Below are 19,009 nucleotides of genomic sequence, written 5' to 3'. Positions count from 1 at the left end.
TCCACCGGAATGGAGCGTTTGAATTGGTGGTCAAGGGCGGAGCCTAAACCAGCTAGTGCATCTGCATGTGCATTGTCTGCACGTGGAACTTGAGTAAGAGTGTAAGTCTGAAATGCTTCAAGCTGCTGGCGTACTTTCTCTAGGTATTGTGCCATCCTTGGGTGTTTTGCCGTGTATTCCCCAGTAGCCTGGCTGGTGATTAGTTGGGAATCAGAATGAATTGCGAGTTTCTTCACCGCCAAGTCTTTTGCCATTCGGAGGCCTGCTAGTAGAGCCTCGTACTCTGCTTCGTTATTGGATGCTTTGAAACCTAGAGTGATCGCCTGCTCGAGCATTAAGCCATCTGGAGTAACAAGAACTATACCTGCTCCCGAGCCTTTATAGTTGGATGCATCGTCGACATGCAAGTTCCAGAAATCTTTATTGGATGGAGTAAGTGTGGCTAAGGTACTCTCGGCTGCTTCTGGGGCGTCGTCGGGCCGCACTGTTGCGTTGCCTAGGCTAGGTGTGAATTCTGCCACGAAATCTGCCAAGGCTTGGGCCTTTATCGCTGTGCGAGGTTGGAAAACTAAACCATATTGGCCAAGTTCCAATGCCCATTTCATCACTCGTTGAGAAGCGTCCGGACCATGTAATATTGATCGTAAGGGATATTGAGTCATAACAATGACTGTATGAGCTTGAAAGTAGGGTCTGAGCTTCCGAGCCGCAACAACTAACGCCAAAATTAATTTTTCAATCTTCGGATATCTTGTTTCCGCATCGAGAAGAGCTTTAGAAGTGTAGAATACCGGCAGTTGGGCCCCCAGCTCTTCTCGTATGAGAGCAGAGCTCACTGCTACCTCGGAAACTGCCAAATAAATATATAAATCCTCCGCTGCTTCCGGCTTGGATAGTAAGGGAGGTGATGTGAGATAATTCTTCAAGTCTTGGAAAGCTTTTTCGCATTCTTCATCCCATTTGTTTCTTTGTGCCCTCTTGATAGCTTTGAAAAAGGGTTTGCATCGATCGGTGGATCGTGAGAGGAAGCGATTGAGGGCGGCTGCTCGTCCGGTCAAGCTTTGGATCTCCTTCAAGGTAGTTGGAGATTTCATCTCTATGATTGCTTGGATTTGCTTGGGATGTGCTTCAATTCCTCGTTGGGTTACTAAGTACCCTAGGAATCGACCTGAAGATACTCCAAACGTGCACTTGGTGGGGTTGAGCTTCATCTTGTACCTTCTAAGGATATTGAAAGTTTCTGCTAAATTGCGAATGTGATCTGATCGCTGCTTGCCCTTTACCATGATATCGTCGACATAGACCTCCATGGTTACCCCAATTTGCTTTTTGAACATCATATTTACTAACCTTTGGTAAGTGGCTCCCGCGTTCTTGAGGCCAAAAGGCATGACCTTGTAGCAGTAAGTGCCTCGCTCTATCACGAACGCAGTTTTCTCCTTGTCGGGCTCATGCATGGCTATTTGGTTGTAGCCGGAGTATGCGTCTAAGAAACTAAGTAACTGGTTTCCAGAAGTTGAATCTACTAATAGATCAATCTGGGGGACAGGATAATGGTCTTTTGGGCATGCTTTGTTGAGGTCGGTGTAGTCTACGCAAACCCTCCATTTGCCCTTCTCTTTCTTCATGACTAGTACGACATTAGCAAGCCATGCCGAGTGTGCTACCTCTTCTATGAAACCGGCCTCCAATAGTTTGTCGATTTCTGCCTCGATGATCGCTACTCGTTCGGGAGCGAAATGTCTTCTTTTTTGAATTACCGGTTTGGCAGTTGGATCGACGTGCAGCTTGTGGCAGGCCACTTTGGGATCAATACCGGGCATGTCGGATGGTGACCATGCGAAGATATCTCGGTTTTCCCTAAGGAAAATTGTGAGTTCTTCCTTCTCGTCTGGGCTTAGTCGTGAGCCAATTTTAACCGTCTTTTCCGGCTGCTGGGGATTAAGAATGATGTCTTCGGCGTCCTCTTCGGGTTTCCATCCTATCTTGTCTGCTTGGGTGCCATCTTCTCGATCCACCTGCTGTAATTGCTATTTGGCAATTTCTTTGCCCTTTTGGACTTCGGTAACCTCTATGGGGGTAAAGGTCTTCTTCTTTGTTTCTTTTAACATTTGCACAGTGCATCGTCGGGATGAGGCCTGGTCAGACTTGATCTCTCCGACTCCTCCTCCCGGGATGCGGAATCGGATTTTTTGATACTTGACGGAAGTGACAGCATCCAGCTTGATCAACCAAGGTCTCCCAAGAATCCCATTGTAGGGAGATGGGTCGCTTACAATCGTGAATGTTTGCTTTGAGACGACTGGCGGTGTTTTTACGTCAAGTACGATATGGCCGATGGCAGTTGAGGTGTGTCCGTTGAATCCAGTAAGTACCTCTGCCCGGCGTATGATTGTACTTTCCAGGCCCATCTTCTGAATGACTGAAAGTTGAAGTAGGTTGACCGCACTTCCATTGTCAACCATCATCCTGTCGACTATAGCATGGGCTAGTTGGACAGATACTACTAATGCATCGTCGTGTGGGAAATTGACTCTTTCTGCATCCTGCTCCGTGAAGCCAACGATAGGTCCAGGTTGGGTATTGACTGCTTGAACTTGTGAGATTAGTAAAGCCTGCTGGATCTTCCTCTTTTTGGAGTTATTAGTAGCCCCTAAGTGCTCGGATTCAGCGAAAATGCCATTGATTCGAATCATCTTAGTTGGTGGCTCCTCATCTCCGTCAGCATTCCTTTTTGGCTGCTCAACTGGCTTGTCCAAATATCTATCGACTTTGCCTTCTTTCACGAGTTTCTCTAGGTAGTTCTTCCAAGTGTAGCAATCGTTGGTTGTGTGACCGGGACCTCGGTGGAATGCGCAATATTTAGTGTGGTCCAACTTGGAAGTATCTCCTTTTGACTGCTTCGGCAACTTGAACCATGGTTCATTCTTGACGTCACGAAGGATTTGATGAATCGGAATTGAGAACTTAGAATAGTTGTTGGTCATCGGGCCTTCTTTGGTCGTGGGTCGGTCCCTGCGCTTGAACTCCTGCCTGCTCTTGTTGGGTTATTTTTCATCCTTCTTTTGAGCAGCTACCAACTCTTTTCGAGGTTGTTCGGGAGCCTTTTCTGCTTGTTGAGCCTCGTCCCAAAGCGCATGCTTTTCTGCCATAGCAAAGGAATCTGCTAGAGTTAGGTCTTCTTTCATGATCATTTCTCCAAACAGTGGGTGGTCTGCTGGTAGTCCTTTTTGGAAGGCTGCACTTGCTATCGAGTTGTCTCATCCGACGATCTTCACCTTCTCTGCTTTGAATCTCTTCACGTAATCGCGAAGCGACTCTTTTGGGTTTTTCTTTACGTTGAACAGGTGATCGGACTTCTTCTTGATCGATCGATAAGATGAGTATTCTTTGGTGAAAACCAAGGAAAGATCATCAAAATTCTGGATGGATCGTGTCGGCAAGGTATGAAACCAATCTTGTGCCTCGCCTTGTAAAGTAGTGGCGAATATTTTGCACATAAGGGCGTCATTATTCCGATAAAGGACCATCGCATTTCGGTAATGCTTCAAGTGTCTTTCGGGATCCTCATCTCCTTTGAAAGATGTGAAGTGCGGCATGCTAAACTTGGGCGGAGGCTCTGTCTGCTCGATCTCATCCGCGAAAGATGACCTGCTCATGTTGGTCACATCTCGCCTTAGTGCCTCATCAACCATTTCGTTGCGCCGAAAATCACGCATCCGTTCATTGAAAAGTCTTTCTACTTCTTCTTGGATTTGCTTTTGTTGGGGTAACGGAGCTTTTGGCTGCCCTTGGTCTTTTTCTACCGGTCTAGGCTGCTCTTCTTCTCGGTCGGCTCATATACGCTGTGGCTGCAATGGATGAGATAGATTCCTAGCAGGCGAGGGATTTCTTTGCAGGCTACCGGTTGAACTAGAGCCAGATTGAACGATCGTTTCCTTCCGTTTGTCAGGTTGCCTGCTCCGATGTGATGTGGAGGATACTCCTTGTGAGCCTAATCGCGAATGAATGCTTTGCCTGGAAGGTTGCCCATGTTGATTATCAAAGCGTGGCCTCAACCGTGAATGTATACTTGCTCGTGGGCCTAACCGAGAGTGCACGCTCCTCCGCGCGCTAAGACGGGAGTATACGCTATTTCGGGGGCCCAATCGAGAGTGTGCACTGTCTGAATGCTCGACTTGTGATGGGTTGAATGGCTGCTTTCCAGGACGCTGTTTAAAAGGCTCCTTGTCTACCCTTGTTCTACTTCGGGAAACTTCATCGTGGGCGCGATGCATCTCAGTACGTTGTAAAAGTTGATTCACCAAGGTAGTTTGTTGTGCAAGGGCGCTCGTCAATTCTATGACTTGTCGGGACAAGTTTTGTTCGCCATTCGGATTGGAAGAACTTGGATGGAATGCACCTCCTTGAACAATGAAAGGGTGGTTGACTCCAAGTGCAAGATTTGAGTTGGGGAATGTCAAATCTGCGGAGAAATGTGGTGAAAACACCTCAGCCTCGATGATTGGTCCGGATGGTTGAGATTGTCTCGGGCGGACTTGGGCAGCTTGGGAAACCATGAAAACAGGCTGGGCTGCGGGGGCAGGCTGGATCACTGGGGCAGGCTGGATCACTGGGGCAGGCTGGATCGTTGGAGCAGGTTGGGCTACAAGAGCAGGCTGGATCACGGGAGCAGGCTGGGCTACAAGAGCAGGCTGCTCAATGCGCGGTGCATGTGAATGCGAGGCTTGGGCTTTGGTCCACGTAAACTTGGATGGCACGGCTCGGGCCGTGGTGAAGGCTCCATGGACCTCGCCACGACTGGCTACCGAAGTAGCCACCGTGGTGGTTCCCATGGCGGCCGTGGTGAAGGCTCCATGGACCTCGCCACGAGCGGCTACCGAAGTAGCCATCGTGGTGGTTCCCATGGCTGCCGTGTTGAAGGCTCCATGGACCTCGCCATGAGCGGCTACCGAAGTAGCCCCCGCGGTGGTTCCCATGGTGGCTGTGGTGAAGGCTCCATGGACCTCGCCACGAGCGGCTACCGAAGTAGCCCCCGCGGTGGTTCCCATGGTGGCTGTGGTGAAGGCACCATGGACCTCGCCGCGGGTGGCTACCGAGGTAGCCATCACGGTGGTTCCCATGGTGGAAGCTCGTGGTGATGATGTCGCTCCCCTTCTTGTCGCATTTTGCCTCATGGATCTCCGCAGTCCCATTTCTTGAATACTAGAATTTTTACTTGCGGAATTTTCTAAATTTCTAGTCATTATATTTTTCTTATACATTTTATCAAAGAACCTTTGCAAGTAAAAAATTCTATAAATAAGAACGTATGAAAAATATTCAAATGGACTAGAAAATAAAGAAAAAACCTTTTTGCGCGAGAGTCTTTTGCGAGTATGGATAACAACTCTCAATGAAAGCACCAATTTGTGGATGCAAATTTTCACCTCTTCGATCTTGGACGATTTTGCACCTACAAAACAACTAACACCTTAGGTTAAGGCCAAAAGCCTCACGCGCCCACGATGAATGGGGGGGGCTTTGGCCGAAGAACCTCCGATGCCAAAGTTAGAATTTTAGAGAGAAATAGTGTTTAGAGTGTTTTGGAATTTTTGCAAGAGATTTGGAATGAGTGTTTGGTAGAAATGGGTGACTATTTATAGGACCAAGTTGGTCCACATTTTCAAGAAAGTGGCCGGCCCTTTTGTGTGTTTTTGGGTGAATTTTTGTGATTTAATTAGCCACTTTATTGGCTAATAAAATATAATAGAAATAAATGGGAAGTTACCAAATTGAATGGTTATCATTATTTGGCTAATGAAGTGGAGGAAATCTGAAAAGGTAAGGAAAAGAGAGGGAATGTGGCCGGCTCCTAGGTGGGAGTTTTGGGTTTTATTTTTGGTTTAATTAGCCAATTAATTGGCTAATTAAATATGAAAGGAGATGTTTTAGTATTTATGGTATTGATTGGCTAAAAAGAGAAGGAAAGGTGGAAAAGGTAGAAAAAAAGGTGATGGAATAGGTTTTGAATGGGGTAGCCGGCCCTATACCATTTTTTAGGTTTGAGTGGATGTTTCAAATTGATAATTAAGGGATGATTTTAGGAGATATGGGAAGAATATATTATTTAGATAATTAATTAACTAAATAATATATTAGGGAAATTAAGTTTTGGAAATAATTGCCTAAAATAAGATAATTTGGAATTGGTTACCTCTTCTGGAGCATTTTTGAATTGGTTGAGGATGATTACCCACTACTTGCGCGTAGGAATCCCGGTATGCCTCAAGGGTATTTTTGTCCTCTTTTGTTCAAAAGTCCACGTGTCGCCTGGTGAATATTTTTGGCTCCACAGTGAGCATAGGAAGAAAAAGGCTAAAAGGAAAATTGAAGTTACTGTTTCAACCATAACATTCCTTGATGCCAAATCTGATTCTCACTTCTATCCTGTAAATAGAATAAGCAAAAACAACAAAAGATAAAACAAATTGTTATCACCTCTGTTGATGCACAAAATTGGATTGACTTTGGAACAACGTAGAGTGTCGTCTTTGTAAGGTTGTTTCGGTCATCTAGTGTAGGTAATATGTAAAGAGATTGAGACAGGGAAACAAACACAAGATGTAAATGATTCAAAGAAAGTCACGAGGGTAAAGGAGTTTTCATTAATAATGTAGAATTTACATAATACAAAGGTTTAAACATAATCACCATTAGTGAGTTCTAATAATGGGTTAAGTAAAATAATAGCGTTAGAGATTAATTGTAGGAGAATGATCTCCTCTTATAGTTGAGCAGAATCGCATGCTTTCGTCCACGGTCGATGTAGGACTTTAGGAGTTTTATTCTGATGTCGACATGTATCCCATTGTGATTAACCTCCTGGTAGGAGAGAAACTCTTGTGCTTTGGCATGGTGTCTCAACAAGTATCTTTCAATGGGTTTCTGAAGGTATAAAGTTGATCGTGCTCGGTAGTTTCGGAATTGGTGAAGTTTGGTACAAATAGTGCTCACCCAAGTCCCTAGTGAGAAAAGCTTCTCGGTTGGGAACTTACAAAATCCAAATCACTAAATAATCACAAAACTTTCGAGTGACAAAGTGGAGTAGCGTATAATGGAAGTCTCTCCATACCTCCTATCGAGGAGAATTACTGAAAGAGGTGTCCCAAATTTCCCAAGTCATTCAAGAAAAAAGACTTCTCATAAACTTTAGCCCAAGTATATATATTTTTATTATTATTAAGCCCAACTTAAGTAGTGCTCCACCTTACTTTTCCAAGGGCTGAAGCCCAAGGCCTTCATTTGTGTTGTCTGCTAGGCCCAACGTGGGGCCCAACCTCTCACCATATTTTCCTGTTGCAGCAGCCCACCTCCCTTTCTTTTGTCTTTTTAGAAACTTGCTGGGTTCAAAAATCTGTGCCTCCGGCTTCCCTGTCCTTCAATCACTACACCTTGCAGCCATTTCCTTCTCAGCGCCTTTTTTTTATATATATATTGGGGAGAAATTTAACTTCGGTATTTGTGAGCTGTTTGGCGTGGAGAGCCTGGAGAGATTTCCGAGCTAAGATCGCTGCCATAGACGGAGATGGCTGCGATTGCTCCATATTTGTGATTCTGGGGACTGAATTGCTGCTGCTGACCTAAAATCTTCAGCACTTGCTGGCAAAATTGTCCTGTTTCTCGTAGATTGATTTTGGTCTGGTCTTGGTGCACAGATAGTAGAAGCAGCAACTGAAGCCGTGGAAGCAGGTTTGAGCTTCGATAGTTTTGTGTCGAATTTGTGTGGGCTTCGTGAGTTGGGGTTTGGGGCTGCCAAAGCTCGATCTGCAGGAAGTGTTTCAGGTTTGAAGTTGTGTAGGTTGCGAGCTGTGGTATTGGAGGAGTGAACCTGTGACAAAGTTGAACATGCCATGATCTCCAAAGAGCCGTGGGTTCGTCGGCGCAAATTCAATCATCCTTTGTAAGCCTTCAGAATTTACCCGAGGAATTGGACTTTATGAGGAGGCTTCCGTCGACATTCAAACTGCTGATACGGGTGTCCATCGACAGATGGAGTGCTGAGGTAATTACCATTACGGCCTTTGAATGTCACGTTCTTGGGAAATATCACCAGCGATTCCCAGTCAATCACAGGGTGCACATCCAACAATCCCTAACTAGGCGATGCCGAATTTGCATACATGCCATAGTACCAGAACGATTCCTTCACACTCGAACCGTCCCATGCCACCATTACATAGGTTCAAAAACAATAAAACCAGCTGACCTAGTGTTAGTAACAGTTGTGATTTTCTTCTAACCAAAGTAGTTTCGTTCCGCTTATGTGAGAAACTAATCACTGCCAGTATCCCATGCACGAAGCAGTAATCTCATGCATGCTGCACAAAATGTGCGGGTCATCCAAGCTCTCCATTCAAATATCCATAGAAAGGGAGAAGATAGAAAAAGAGTTAGCTAGGCCTGTCGACAGGCATGCAATATGACTTGCAAATGAGCCTATAAAGGCTCGATGAAATGCCAATTTGCATGCTCAACTCATCAAAAATTTTGCATACTGTGTGCACTATTCTTAATGCCCACCCCAATAATATTTCCTGGATACACCACTGATGTCATTTAAAGCAAAAGAGAAACCATAATAATAATCACAGGGAAAATCAAGTTGCTAATGGAAGTGATCAAGCCATAAACGAGACCAATGAAGATTTTGGTGGAGGACCTGGAGCAACTAGGAAAATAATAAAACTGATTTGTTGCCATGGCACTTAACTATATTGCCGTTCAAGTTTTTCTTGTTACCTTAAAAAGGCAAAAGTTGGGAAGTTTGTTTCATTTGATGTTAACATACTAATCCAACGAATAAACCAATCTTATTGATGGAGAAGCTATTCAACACATTTTACCAAAATGCAACACAAATTAAGAATCATATGAGTCTTAAAGGAAGCAAAATATTATTGAACTACCATATGCAGAACGAATTGTTCATGGTATACATATATTTTAAGTATATATAATAGATGATAATCTTAAATCAAATGCACATAAATCTTTTGATTTTGCGTAGGCCTACCAGCTTCACATTGCCGCAACCGTTTGACAGTTTAGTTTGTCAATCTCAGCTAACAGGAGAGCAACCGAGAATAGACAAATTGCTCTACTTCCTATCTCCTTGCAAGAGCACCCAAAGGAGAAACTGAAATCTTACAGAAAAGGCCTGCATCATTTCCGCAAGACAAAATTATAAAAACTGATGTTCTTTAATAAGGAAAAAAAAATGAATATGCAAACATACTATGTACCAATTCATTAAAAAATTGGTTACTGCACAACCATACATTATAATCATCCATTCTAACTCTCAGCTATGCTATCGATGGTGGATGGATAATAATTCTATAAACAATTTCACACAATGCCATTAGTCAAATGCCTGATGCTTGACTTATACAAGAAAATATAACTCAAATATCCTAATACATGGGTTGATTTAGTTCCATGACAAATAATCGTAATACACAAGTGCTAACAGTAGTTCAGAAAATCCACAAAAACAAACAGAAAACCAGAATTAGACATGCAAAACCAAACATTGGACAACAGAACTTGGAAGATGCCAACTGCCATAAATAATATGCAGGGAAGAATTTGATGCTTTCCCAATATGTTAGCCAAATTCCAAATCTATACACCCCTAGCTCTGTATACTGATACGGGCCTATTATGAATGTTAAACACACCAGATTGGACAAGAAAACCAGTTTATATTTTGATGGATTTTAACATTCATAATAGGCCGTATCAGTATACAGAGCTAGAGGTGTATAGATTTAATGGCTAACATATCGAAAATGCATCAAATTCTTCCCATCAAAACCAGTTTATATAATACCAGAACAACCCCATTAACACATCATTTACCACTAACACTCCAGTAATTACTCCTCAGCACCCCACTACACATACAGCAGCAGAGACAATATTTTCATCCCTGTTCAAGAAGTAGTCAATGAATTTTATCTGCTTGTCTCTAAAACGCGCTTTAACAAAAGAAAATTCAAAGAACTTAGCGAAGAAGGCTTTGGTGTATTTAACACAATACGTTGAAATGAAGGAAAGCTTATTTATTGATATCCCCGATAAGCTACAAATATGTACATATACATGAGTCAAAATAAGCACACAAGAGGGAGCCTTCACAAAGGTTGCTTAGGAGAAGTCTCAGCAGTCGGTAGAGCCCCAGAAAGAGAAGGCACCGGAGGGGGATCATTTGGAGCCTCAGTACTGGACAGAACCCTAGAAGGAGGAGGCATCAGAGGTTGATCATTTGGAGCTTCATTACGCGGTACAGCCCCAGAAGACGAAGGCAATAAATGCCTTTGGAACAAACCCACAAATCTCTGATGATCAAGTAAAACCTGACCATCAGTTTCCTTCATCTGGTCAAGCTTCCTCTTCATGTTTGTAGCATAGTCATGTGCGAGCCGGTGCAACTGTTTATTCTCATGCTTGAGCCCTCTAATCTCCTGTTTGAGACTCATCACTTCAGCCGCCAATGATTCAACTTGGCGGGTTCGAGCAAATAGGCGTTGGGCCATATTAGACACAGAACCTGCACACTGAACACTGAGAGCCAGCGAATCCTTAACAGCTAACTCATCAGACCGTTTGGAAAGTAGTCTGTTATCTTTGGGAGTGAGAAGGTTCCTGGCCACCACCGCAGCGGTCATATCATTCTTCATCACGGAATCCCCAACGGTAAGAGGACCAGTAGGGGAGACGAAGGATGGGCGCCATATGTTGTCTGGAGAAGGCGGGGCTGCCTCTTCAACAAGGTTCAAGTCAAAACGACGGTTGGAGGGGCCAGACATTTTCAAAGGTGTTGAAGAGAGAAGAGGTCGGACAAATCAAGATCTTAGAAGTGCAAGAATGAAGCTTCTACTGGTGGAGATTCAAGTGTGCTTTGGAACTTAATGCCAGCCCCTATAAAAATCTGCACTCGACGAAGCTTCAGAAATCGAAGAGGCGCCTGCTCAGAAATCGAAGAGGCGTTTGCTTTCTCAAAAGCTGGGCTGCTTAGAGATTACGAGGGTTGATCTCAGAAATCGAAGAGGCGTTTGCTTTCTCAAAAGTTGGGCTGCTCAAAGACCACGAAGGCCGATCTCAAAAATCGAAGAGGCGCTCGCTTTCTCAAAAGCTGGGTCTCCCAGAGACCACGAGGGCCGATCTCAGAAATCGAAGAGGCACCTACTTTCCCAGCCTTTTCCAGCCTTGTCAGCACCTGTCACACGCACACTCAGTTTTGCGGAAATTATGGGCATTCTGTCAAAGACTTCTGGGGAAGTAGAAAACACATGAATCTTACTGTTCAATCACCCACTTCTCACACGCAACAATAGCTCATGGGTACCACAGATAACTTTACCAAAGTTCTCTGCCAAAGTTGAGCACGTGAAGCTTGCAGCTCCCACTACATCGCTCTGACCAAGAAGGGTAAAAGAATAGCAAAGAAACAGCACTAACAAAGTTTAGACCCATAAATTTTGAAGGTCTAGCTACCATATTATTACCCACAAGGGTAAAGGAACAGTACCACTGCTGGATAATTGGAAAGTCCCTGTGTGTCAACCTCTGTGCTTCGTGGCAAGGTAGACTAGCAAACATGCCCAACCTTTACTCACATTCGAGAAAACACTCCCAATAAGATTGCTTGCTCCAAAATCGAAGAGGCACCGTCCTCCGAATCTCGAGAGCCAGACTCCCAACATGACTACTTTCTTAAAAATCGAAGAGAGGGTAAAGGAACAGTACCATTGCTGGATAATTGGAAAGTCCCTGTGTGTCAACCTCTGTGCTTCGTGGCAAGGTAGACTAGCAAACATGCCAAACCTTTACTCACATTCGAGAAAACACTCCCAACAAGATTGCTTGCTCCAAAATCGAAGAGGCACCGCCCTCCGAATCTCGAGAGCCAGACTCCCAACATGATTACTTTCTCAAAAATCGAAGAGACACTGCTCCCCGAATCTCGAGAGCCAGACCCCCAGCATGATTGCTTTCTCAAAAATCGATGAGGCATCGTTCTCCGAATCAATCGAAGAGGCGCTCGCTTTCTCAAAAGCTGGGCTGCTCAGAGACCACGAGGGCCGATCTCAGAAATCGAAGAGGCACCTACTTTTCTAGCCTTGTCAGCACCTGTCACACGCACACTCAGCTTTGCAGAAATTATGGGCATTCTGTCGAAGACTTCTGGTGAAGTAGAAAGCACATGAATCTTACTGTTCAATCACCCACTTCCCACACGCAACAATAGCTCATGGGTACCACAAATAACTTTGCCAAAGTTCTCTGCCAAAGTTGAGCACGTGAAGCTTGCAGCTCCCACTACATCGCTCTGACCAAGAAAGGTAAAAGAATAGCAAAGAAACAGCACTAACAAAAGTTTAGACACATAAATTTTGAAGGTCTAGCTACCATATTATTACCCACAAGGGTAAAGGAACAGTACCACTGCTGGATAATTGGAAAGTCCCTGTGTGTCAACCTCTGTGCTTCGTGGCAAGGTAGACTAGCAAACATGCCCAACCTTTACTCACATTCGAGAAAACACTCCCAATAAGATTGCTTGCTCCAAAATCGAAGAGGCACCGTCCTCCGAATCTCGAGAGCCAGACTCCCAACATGACTACTTTCTCAAAATCGAAGAGAGGGTAAAGGAACAGTACCATTGCTGGATAATTGGAAAGTCCCTGTGTGTCAACCTTTGTGCTTCGTGGCAAGGTAGACTAGCAAACATGCCCAACCTTTACTCACATTCGAGACAACACTCCCAACAAGATTGCTTGCTCCAAAATCGAAGAGGCACCGCCCTCCGAATCTCGAGAGCCAGACTCCCAACATGATTACTTCCTCAAAAATCGAAGAGACACTGCTCTCCGAATCTCGAGAGTCATACCCCCAGCATGATTGCTTTCTCAAAAATCGAAGAGGCATCGTTCTCCGAATCTCGAGAGCCAGATACCACAGACCACTTTTTCAAAGTGCTCTGACAGAGTTAAAACATGTGAAACTGGCAGCTCCCACTACCGTGCTATGACCAAGCAGGGTAAAGGAATAGCATTACTACTTGTTGTTAGGGAGACTCCTATATATGTCGACCTCCATCCCCAACGGACAGGCAGACCTGCAAAAATGCTCAACCCTTCATCATATCTGAGAGGGCACTCCCAACGAAGCCTTTCGAAATATTCAGCTTTCTTTCCCCCCGATAATACCTCTGCAAACAAGCTATACTAGAGCAAGAATATCTCATATCATCAGGGTTAAAAGCAAGAGTATCCCATATCATGCTTTTTCCCTGTCTTTTCTTTTGGCCTTGTTTTTACCTGCAAGACAAGGAGAAAGAGAGCAATCAGTCAGCACTTGGAATCAAGCTTCCAGCCAGGAACTGACTGCCTGGAACCCCTTACCTGATTACTTACCTGGCATTGCTCTCGAGTACTCATCTTCAACATCTTATGTTTCCAGGGAAGATTCCGCATCTGCTTGAGGAACAGATAGGGCAAGTGCGAAGGATACAAGGAAGCATGTGGAGACAAGCATAACAGCACACGTGCCGATACATTCATTACTCTGTCAAAAGCAAAAGTATCCCATATCAGCAGGGTGAAACGTACTCTAGATTTGGTGGACTTGTTTTGACCCTCAAATTCTTCAGTCGGCCTTATACTCTGGAGGAAACCAGAAAACCCTCCAGCTCAGTTCAAGAATAAGCCTGTGGAAAGTTACTTCTTCAAAAGCAAAAGTATCTCATATCATCTCTTCTCATTTTTCTTCTCTTTATCCTTCATGCTGCTGCAAGATGGGGAGAAGGTGAACAATCAGTCGGAGCTCTGATTGCTTACCTTGTCTGTCACCTCTTTCAGCAGACCCCCTAGCTCGGCGACTTGGGGGACTCCTACTACATGGTTTGTATCGCGCTTGACCAAGCCTGAAACTACAAGTAAGCTTCAAGTGAAATTGATACATTACCTTGTGCATCTCCACCAGTTAAAGATACCACCCCTGGATGGAGGAAGAGTACTTCCAGAGAAGATGCCACATCTACCTATGAGACAGATAAGGCAAGTCAAGACGACACCACACTCCGATACTTAGAAGTTTCGTGATTACGAGATCATTCTCCCACAATATTTCCTAATGTCATTTGTACTAAATCATTCACTTGTACTCACTAAATGAGAGCTTGAACCTATGTACTTGTGTAAACCCTTCACAATTAATGAGAACTCTTCTATTCCGTGGACGTAGCCAATCTGGGTGAACCACGTACATCTTGTGTTTGCTTTCCTATCTCTATCCATTTATATACTTATCCACACTAATGACCGGAGCAATCTAGCGAAGCTCACAAAAAGCGATCGTTTTCGCTACCTAGGATCTATCTTGCAAGAGAACGGAGAATTAGATGGAGATCTCAACCATAGAATACGAGCTGGATGGAAAGAGTGCATCCGGCGTGTTGTGTGACCGTCGTAGGCCACTGAAGCTCAAGGGAAAATTTTATAGGACGGCAATAAGGCTAGCGATGTTGTATGGCACAGAATGTTGGGTGGTGAAGCATCAACACGTACACAAAATGGGTGTAGCGGAGATGAGGATGCTTCGTGGGATGTGTGGGCACACGAGAAAGGATAAGATTGGGAATGAGGATATCCGAGGTAAAGTAGGAGTAGCCGAAATTGTAGGAAATATGAGAGAAAATCGGCTCCGGTGATTTTGAACATGTGCAAAGAAGGCCGACTGACGCTCCGGTTCGAAGATGTGACTACGGGACAGAGGTTCAGGGCCGAAGGGGTAGAGGAAGACCTAGGACAACTTTGGAAGAGACTCTAAGAAAAGACGTAGAGTACTTGGATCTAACGGAGGACATGACACAAAACCGAGCGCAATGGCGTTCTAGGATTCATATAGCCGACCCCACTTAGTGGGAAAAGGCTTTGTTGTTGTTGTTGTTGTTGTTGTTGTTGTCTCTAAAACGCTCCTTTTCTCACTTTGCCCACCACAAAAGACAATATATTTCACAAATTAATCGACTTCAAAACTAAAACCGAAATAACGACTTTCCAAATAACCAAACATCAATCACCCTGGACAATTGCAAGACTAAAACTAACTAAATCACATTACTGAAACATGAGGAACAAATCAATCAATCAATCATTGAAAGCACATAAAAACTTCCACCAATGATCAGAAAGCAACCAATTTCTTCTACTAATTAAATGCTCAAGACATTCACAACCAAATCAAATCATAACCAGTCCCCAAAACCCATAAACCCAGTTGAATTCAACAATTGGACACCAAAACCCAACTGGGTCAAGCTCCAATTCGAATGAAAATCCACAAGAAACAGAAACCTACTCATTGAATGTATTTGGGTAATTCCCCCTTCCTCAAGAGGGAGAGAGAGTAATGAGCGGCATCAACGAGGTCGTCAATGTTGTGAAGGGACCTCTCCTCCGCCGCCAACATGAAGATTGCGCGCGCCTCCGCTTTCTTGGCCAGCCTTGCGGCCAGATTCAGCGGCAAGCTAGGCGAGTTGAGGCTTCTGAGTATCTGGCGATACAGAGAGAGGACGCGTCCTCTGTTTCTTGCCAAGTCCTCCGCCGTCGCCCAAATTACTCCCCTTCCCATTTTATTCCCTCACTTCACTTTTCGCTCGCTGCTCAGAGTCAAGTTGCAAAGCCGGCAATACAAATTGGAGTTTTTTTTGTTTTTATTTTTTTGTATTGTAGGATAAGATTTGTAGAATACTAATAATTTTTTTTTGTTTATTGTTTCTTTTAAAAATTAAAACATCTGTTTTTTATCGTAATGACCGATCTCACCGATTTTCTCCCCTATAACAACTAGCAACAACTAAACTGTTTATTGTGTACCGGTTTAAGTTGTATAATATAATTTTAGTTGAATGCACATCTAATAGGGGCGTGTGGAGGGGTGTGCTATCAAATTCGTCTTTGATAAAAATCGTACATAACCTCTCACTTATATGTAAAGTGAAATACTAATAGACTGTAAAATTCAGTGGCCCAACGGATAGTGTTTTGACATGTCCATTGTCTAAATTCTGACATGATTCTATTATTTTTTTCGTTCAACATATCTTGAACATAATAATTTATCCATTACAATTCAATCATATGTACCAAACGATGCTTAAACATCCAAGTTTACATTCACCTTTAAACCAAAAGAATCTATTTGGAATGACAACAATTTAGTAATTAAATTAGTTTCAATTCCGATTCAAGTAAATTAGCAAACAACTTAAATGAAATCAATACTATTCTTATTCTAACTCAAGAAAATTTAGAAAACACCATCAATAATATATTCAAGTGAACTACTCAATCCAACTCTCCAACATTTCAGGAAAAGATACTATTTAAAAGACTTAAAACAATAATCCAAGGACCATCTAATGCCTTCCTAATAACTGCCGGTAGGTGGAACTGCTGAATATTGTCCATCCAGAACCTCAATGAACTTGCCAGCAATAGCACTTGCATACAAGCAAGACCCTTCATACATCTGCAAAGTTAAAACCAAGCCCTAATTAATAAAACCGAACTAATTAAGTGAATTAGGACACAGTTGGTCATGTGGTGCTTGCCTCATTGCACACAAATTTGATTTCTCCTTCTCGTATATAGGACTAGTTTAGAATATCGCTTTATCAAAAGAGAAAAAAGTGAGACTAATTGCGGACTAATGAAAAAAACAAACCTTGGTATTGAACAAGAAGCTGTAGGAATTGCCAATTTGGCCACCAGCAACATGATGAAGATCAAGCTGCAGCTCGTCAAGAAGCCTGGACACAAACAGCAACAGGTTGATCTTCTTCCTCTGCACCAGTTTGATGGTAACTTCATCTTCGATAATGCGGATATCAACCTCGGTGTATTTGGATTTCCTTTGAAGCCATGAGCTCCTCAGAGAGCCATTGTTGTAGGACTGGTCATGAGGCTCACCAAGAGGCTTAATGTTGCAACTCTCATCGTCTCCGGCGGCACCTCCATCTTGTTCAGTTTTGTGCCTGTTGATCCTCTCTCTCCCACACCTTTTCTTCTCCACCAGCAATTTCAGCTCATCCACTGTCCTCAGAAGCTCGTTTATGTAACCAATTGCATCTCCCACAATTGATGCTTTATCATTCTTGTATCCCAAGCAACAAATGTTAAGAAAGAATAATATTATCAAGCCAAAAAAACGGAGGGAAACACTGGAAAACTACTAGCCAAACTGCCACATGAAATTCAAATTGGGATCGGATTTGGAATTCTAAAATTTGTGCCTATACCTGAGTTGGGTTGGGAATTAAATTCCTCAAGGTGAAGAACTTGTCATTCAACTGCTGTCTCCGAACGCGATCAATGGCAAGGTTTTTGGATTCTTTGCGATTTCTTCCTCTTCCAATAGAACCCATTTCTCTGGAGAACTCCATAACTCCATCCTCAAAAAAAGACTCGGTAATAGTGCCATCATCTGGGTAAATGCCCCCACCACTCCCCTCTCTCTCATCGCCGCCGCTACTGAACAATGATCCGTTTCCTGAGCCAGGCAAGGTGTACCCATTGTCGTTATGGCCACTGGTGGTGTTGTATGGATTATCCACATTGAACCCAAGTTCGTTATGGAGCTCGATGTCCATGGAGGAATGATGATTATGGTGATGGTGATGACAAGATAGCTCATCCATCAGAACTTGCGGTGGTTGTGGCGGCGGCGGTGGTAGAGGAGGGAGAGGGTCGTGGTTGGGCATACTCTCTGCTGCAGACTCTGGGATGGAGATTGGGTCAAAGTTGCAGCAAACTGCAAATATTTATGGAGGTTAGAGAGAACTGTATCTTTGTTTTCTTCTCTCTCTCTCTCCCTATTCAATAGCACAGCTGGGAGTTTGTTACTGAGATTCCCATAGGTGGGGCCCATTCACAATCTCTTTTCTCTGAAATTCTTGATGGGCTGTGATATTCACACACTCTCTTTTACTTCTCACACATTCTTCTAATTTTCGACCGTCAGATCGAATAAATTGAAGAATATCAAATGACAGAAATTAACAAGAGGTGTGTGAGAAGTAAAATAGAGTGTGTGGATAGCACATCCCAAGAATTCTGCATGCCCATTTTGCATTTTCATTCATTCATTTTTTCCTTTTTAATTTGTATCCATATTTTACAACTTTTATTTGTTAATTTTTTTTCTTTTATTTGTACTCATAATTTACTTATAATGTACCACTTTGTTATATATATGTAAAATGTACAAATGTTTAAAAACAAAACATTATAGTTTAAAAAAAATACAAAATCTGACCAGGTTTCACACAATTCAAATTTGAGCAAAAAAAAATTAAAAATCTCTCTTTGGTATTAGTTTTTGCATGATTTAGGAAGGATTTAATATTTTTTGTTATTAAATTTTCTAATTAATACTAAAATTTAACATTTTGTACCATTCAATCAAAGTATTCAAATTAATAAAATTTCAATCTAAAATTTTAGTCAACCAAGAACGAGAACCAAAGTTTCCCCAACTTAATAATAATGTCCCAACCCAATTTTACATGCATCAAACTGTACTATTTGTAGGGAGGCAAGCTAGTTGTGTGGTTCTATACACTTCCATTCTGCAATTAGGACATGCGTGGACGTCCTAAACATCAAGGACCTTAGATCTCTATACTTTAGACTAAACAGTTAACAACATGTTGATTAATGATATCAATTATCTCACGTTTACTTACTTGGAAATAAGTCGAAGTGATTAACATACGTGTACGTCATATATGATCGTTGCATCCGTATAAGTCAAAATTGAGAACTTCTCTAACCAAATGGAGACAAGGTTGTCAACTAGTCACAGACAACCTTAAAATATAGTAATTTGCACAATCTTGTCCAACTTTCAGTTCATTATTATGGAATTAGTTAGATTCTCTATTTGTATAAGGGATATT

At 43.0% G+C, this 19,009-nt stretch overlaps 3 protein-coding genes across 3 annotated transcripts; all 3 read right to left on the bottom strand.

Annotated features, from left to right (window-relative positions):
- Window positions 1–2,030: 2,030 nt before the first annotated feature.
- Window positions 2,031–2,987, bottom strand: LOC139197655 (uncharacterized). Its single transcript, XM_070825596.1, has one exon. It carries the CDS (start codon window positions 2,985–2,987, stop codon window positions 2,031–2,033), a length of 957 nt encoding a protein of 318 aa, XP_070681697.1.
- Window positions 2,988–8,913: 5,926 nt separating this feature from the next.
- Window positions 8,914–15,787, bottom strand: LOC103437400 (uncharacterized). The gene is made up of 2 exons (XM_029105422.2): window positions 15,409–15,787; window positions 8,914–9,199 (listed from the first exon to the last, which is right to left on the bottom strand). Exon 1 carries the CDS (start codon window positions 15,679–15,681, stop codon window positions 15,409–15,411), a length of 273 nt encoding a protein of 90 aa, XP_028961255.1. The 5' UTR covers window positions 15,682–15,787; the 3' UTR covers window positions 8,914–9,199.
- Window positions 15,788–16,379: 592 nt separating this feature from the next.
- On the bottom strand, window positions 16,380–17,918 carry LOC103437459 (transcription factor bHLH10-like). The gene is made up of 3 exons (XM_017332799.3): window positions 17,351–17,918; window positions 16,777–17,205; window positions 16,380–16,581 (listed from the first exon to the last, which is right to left on the bottom strand). The coding sequence occupies exons 1-3, from the start codon at window positions 17,810–17,812 to the stop codon at window positions 16,480–16,482; spliced, it is 993 nt and encodes a 330-aa protein (XP_017188288.3). The 5' UTR covers window positions 17,813–17,918; the 3' UTR covers window positions 16,380–16,479.
- Window positions 17,919–19,009: the final 1,091 nt, after the last annotated feature.

The sequence above is a fragment of the Malus domestica genome, chromosome 07 (assembly GCF_042453785.1).
Source record: "Malus domestica chromosome 07, GDT2T_hap1".
Lineage (NCBI taxonomy): Eukaryota > Viridiplantae > Streptophyta > Magnoliopsida > Rosales > Rosaceae > Malus > Malus domestica.
This window is presented reverse-complemented; position numbering and strand designations above follow the sequence as displayed.

Coding starts and splice junctions, on each gene's coding strand:
- LOC139197655 (XM_070825596.1), bottom strand. CDS start 2,987: ATGACCAACAACTATTCTAAGTTCTCAATTCCGATTCATCAAATCCTT.
- LOC103437400 (XM_029105422.2), bottom strand. CDS start 15,681: ATGGGAAGGGGAGTAATTTGGGCGACGGCGGAGGACTTGGCAAGAAAC.
- LOC103437459 (XM_017332799.3), bottom strand. CDS start 17,812: ATGCCCAACCACGACCCTCTCCCTCCTCTACCACCGCCGCCGCCACAA. Junction 17,206..17,350: donor TAATTCCCAACCCAACTCAG/GTATAGGCACAA, acceptor TTGGGATACAAG/AATGATAAAGCATCAATTGT. Junction 16,582..16,776: donor GCTTCTTGTTCAATACCAAG/GTTTGTTTTTTT, acceptor TTAACTTTGCAG/ATGTATGAAGGGTCTTGCTT.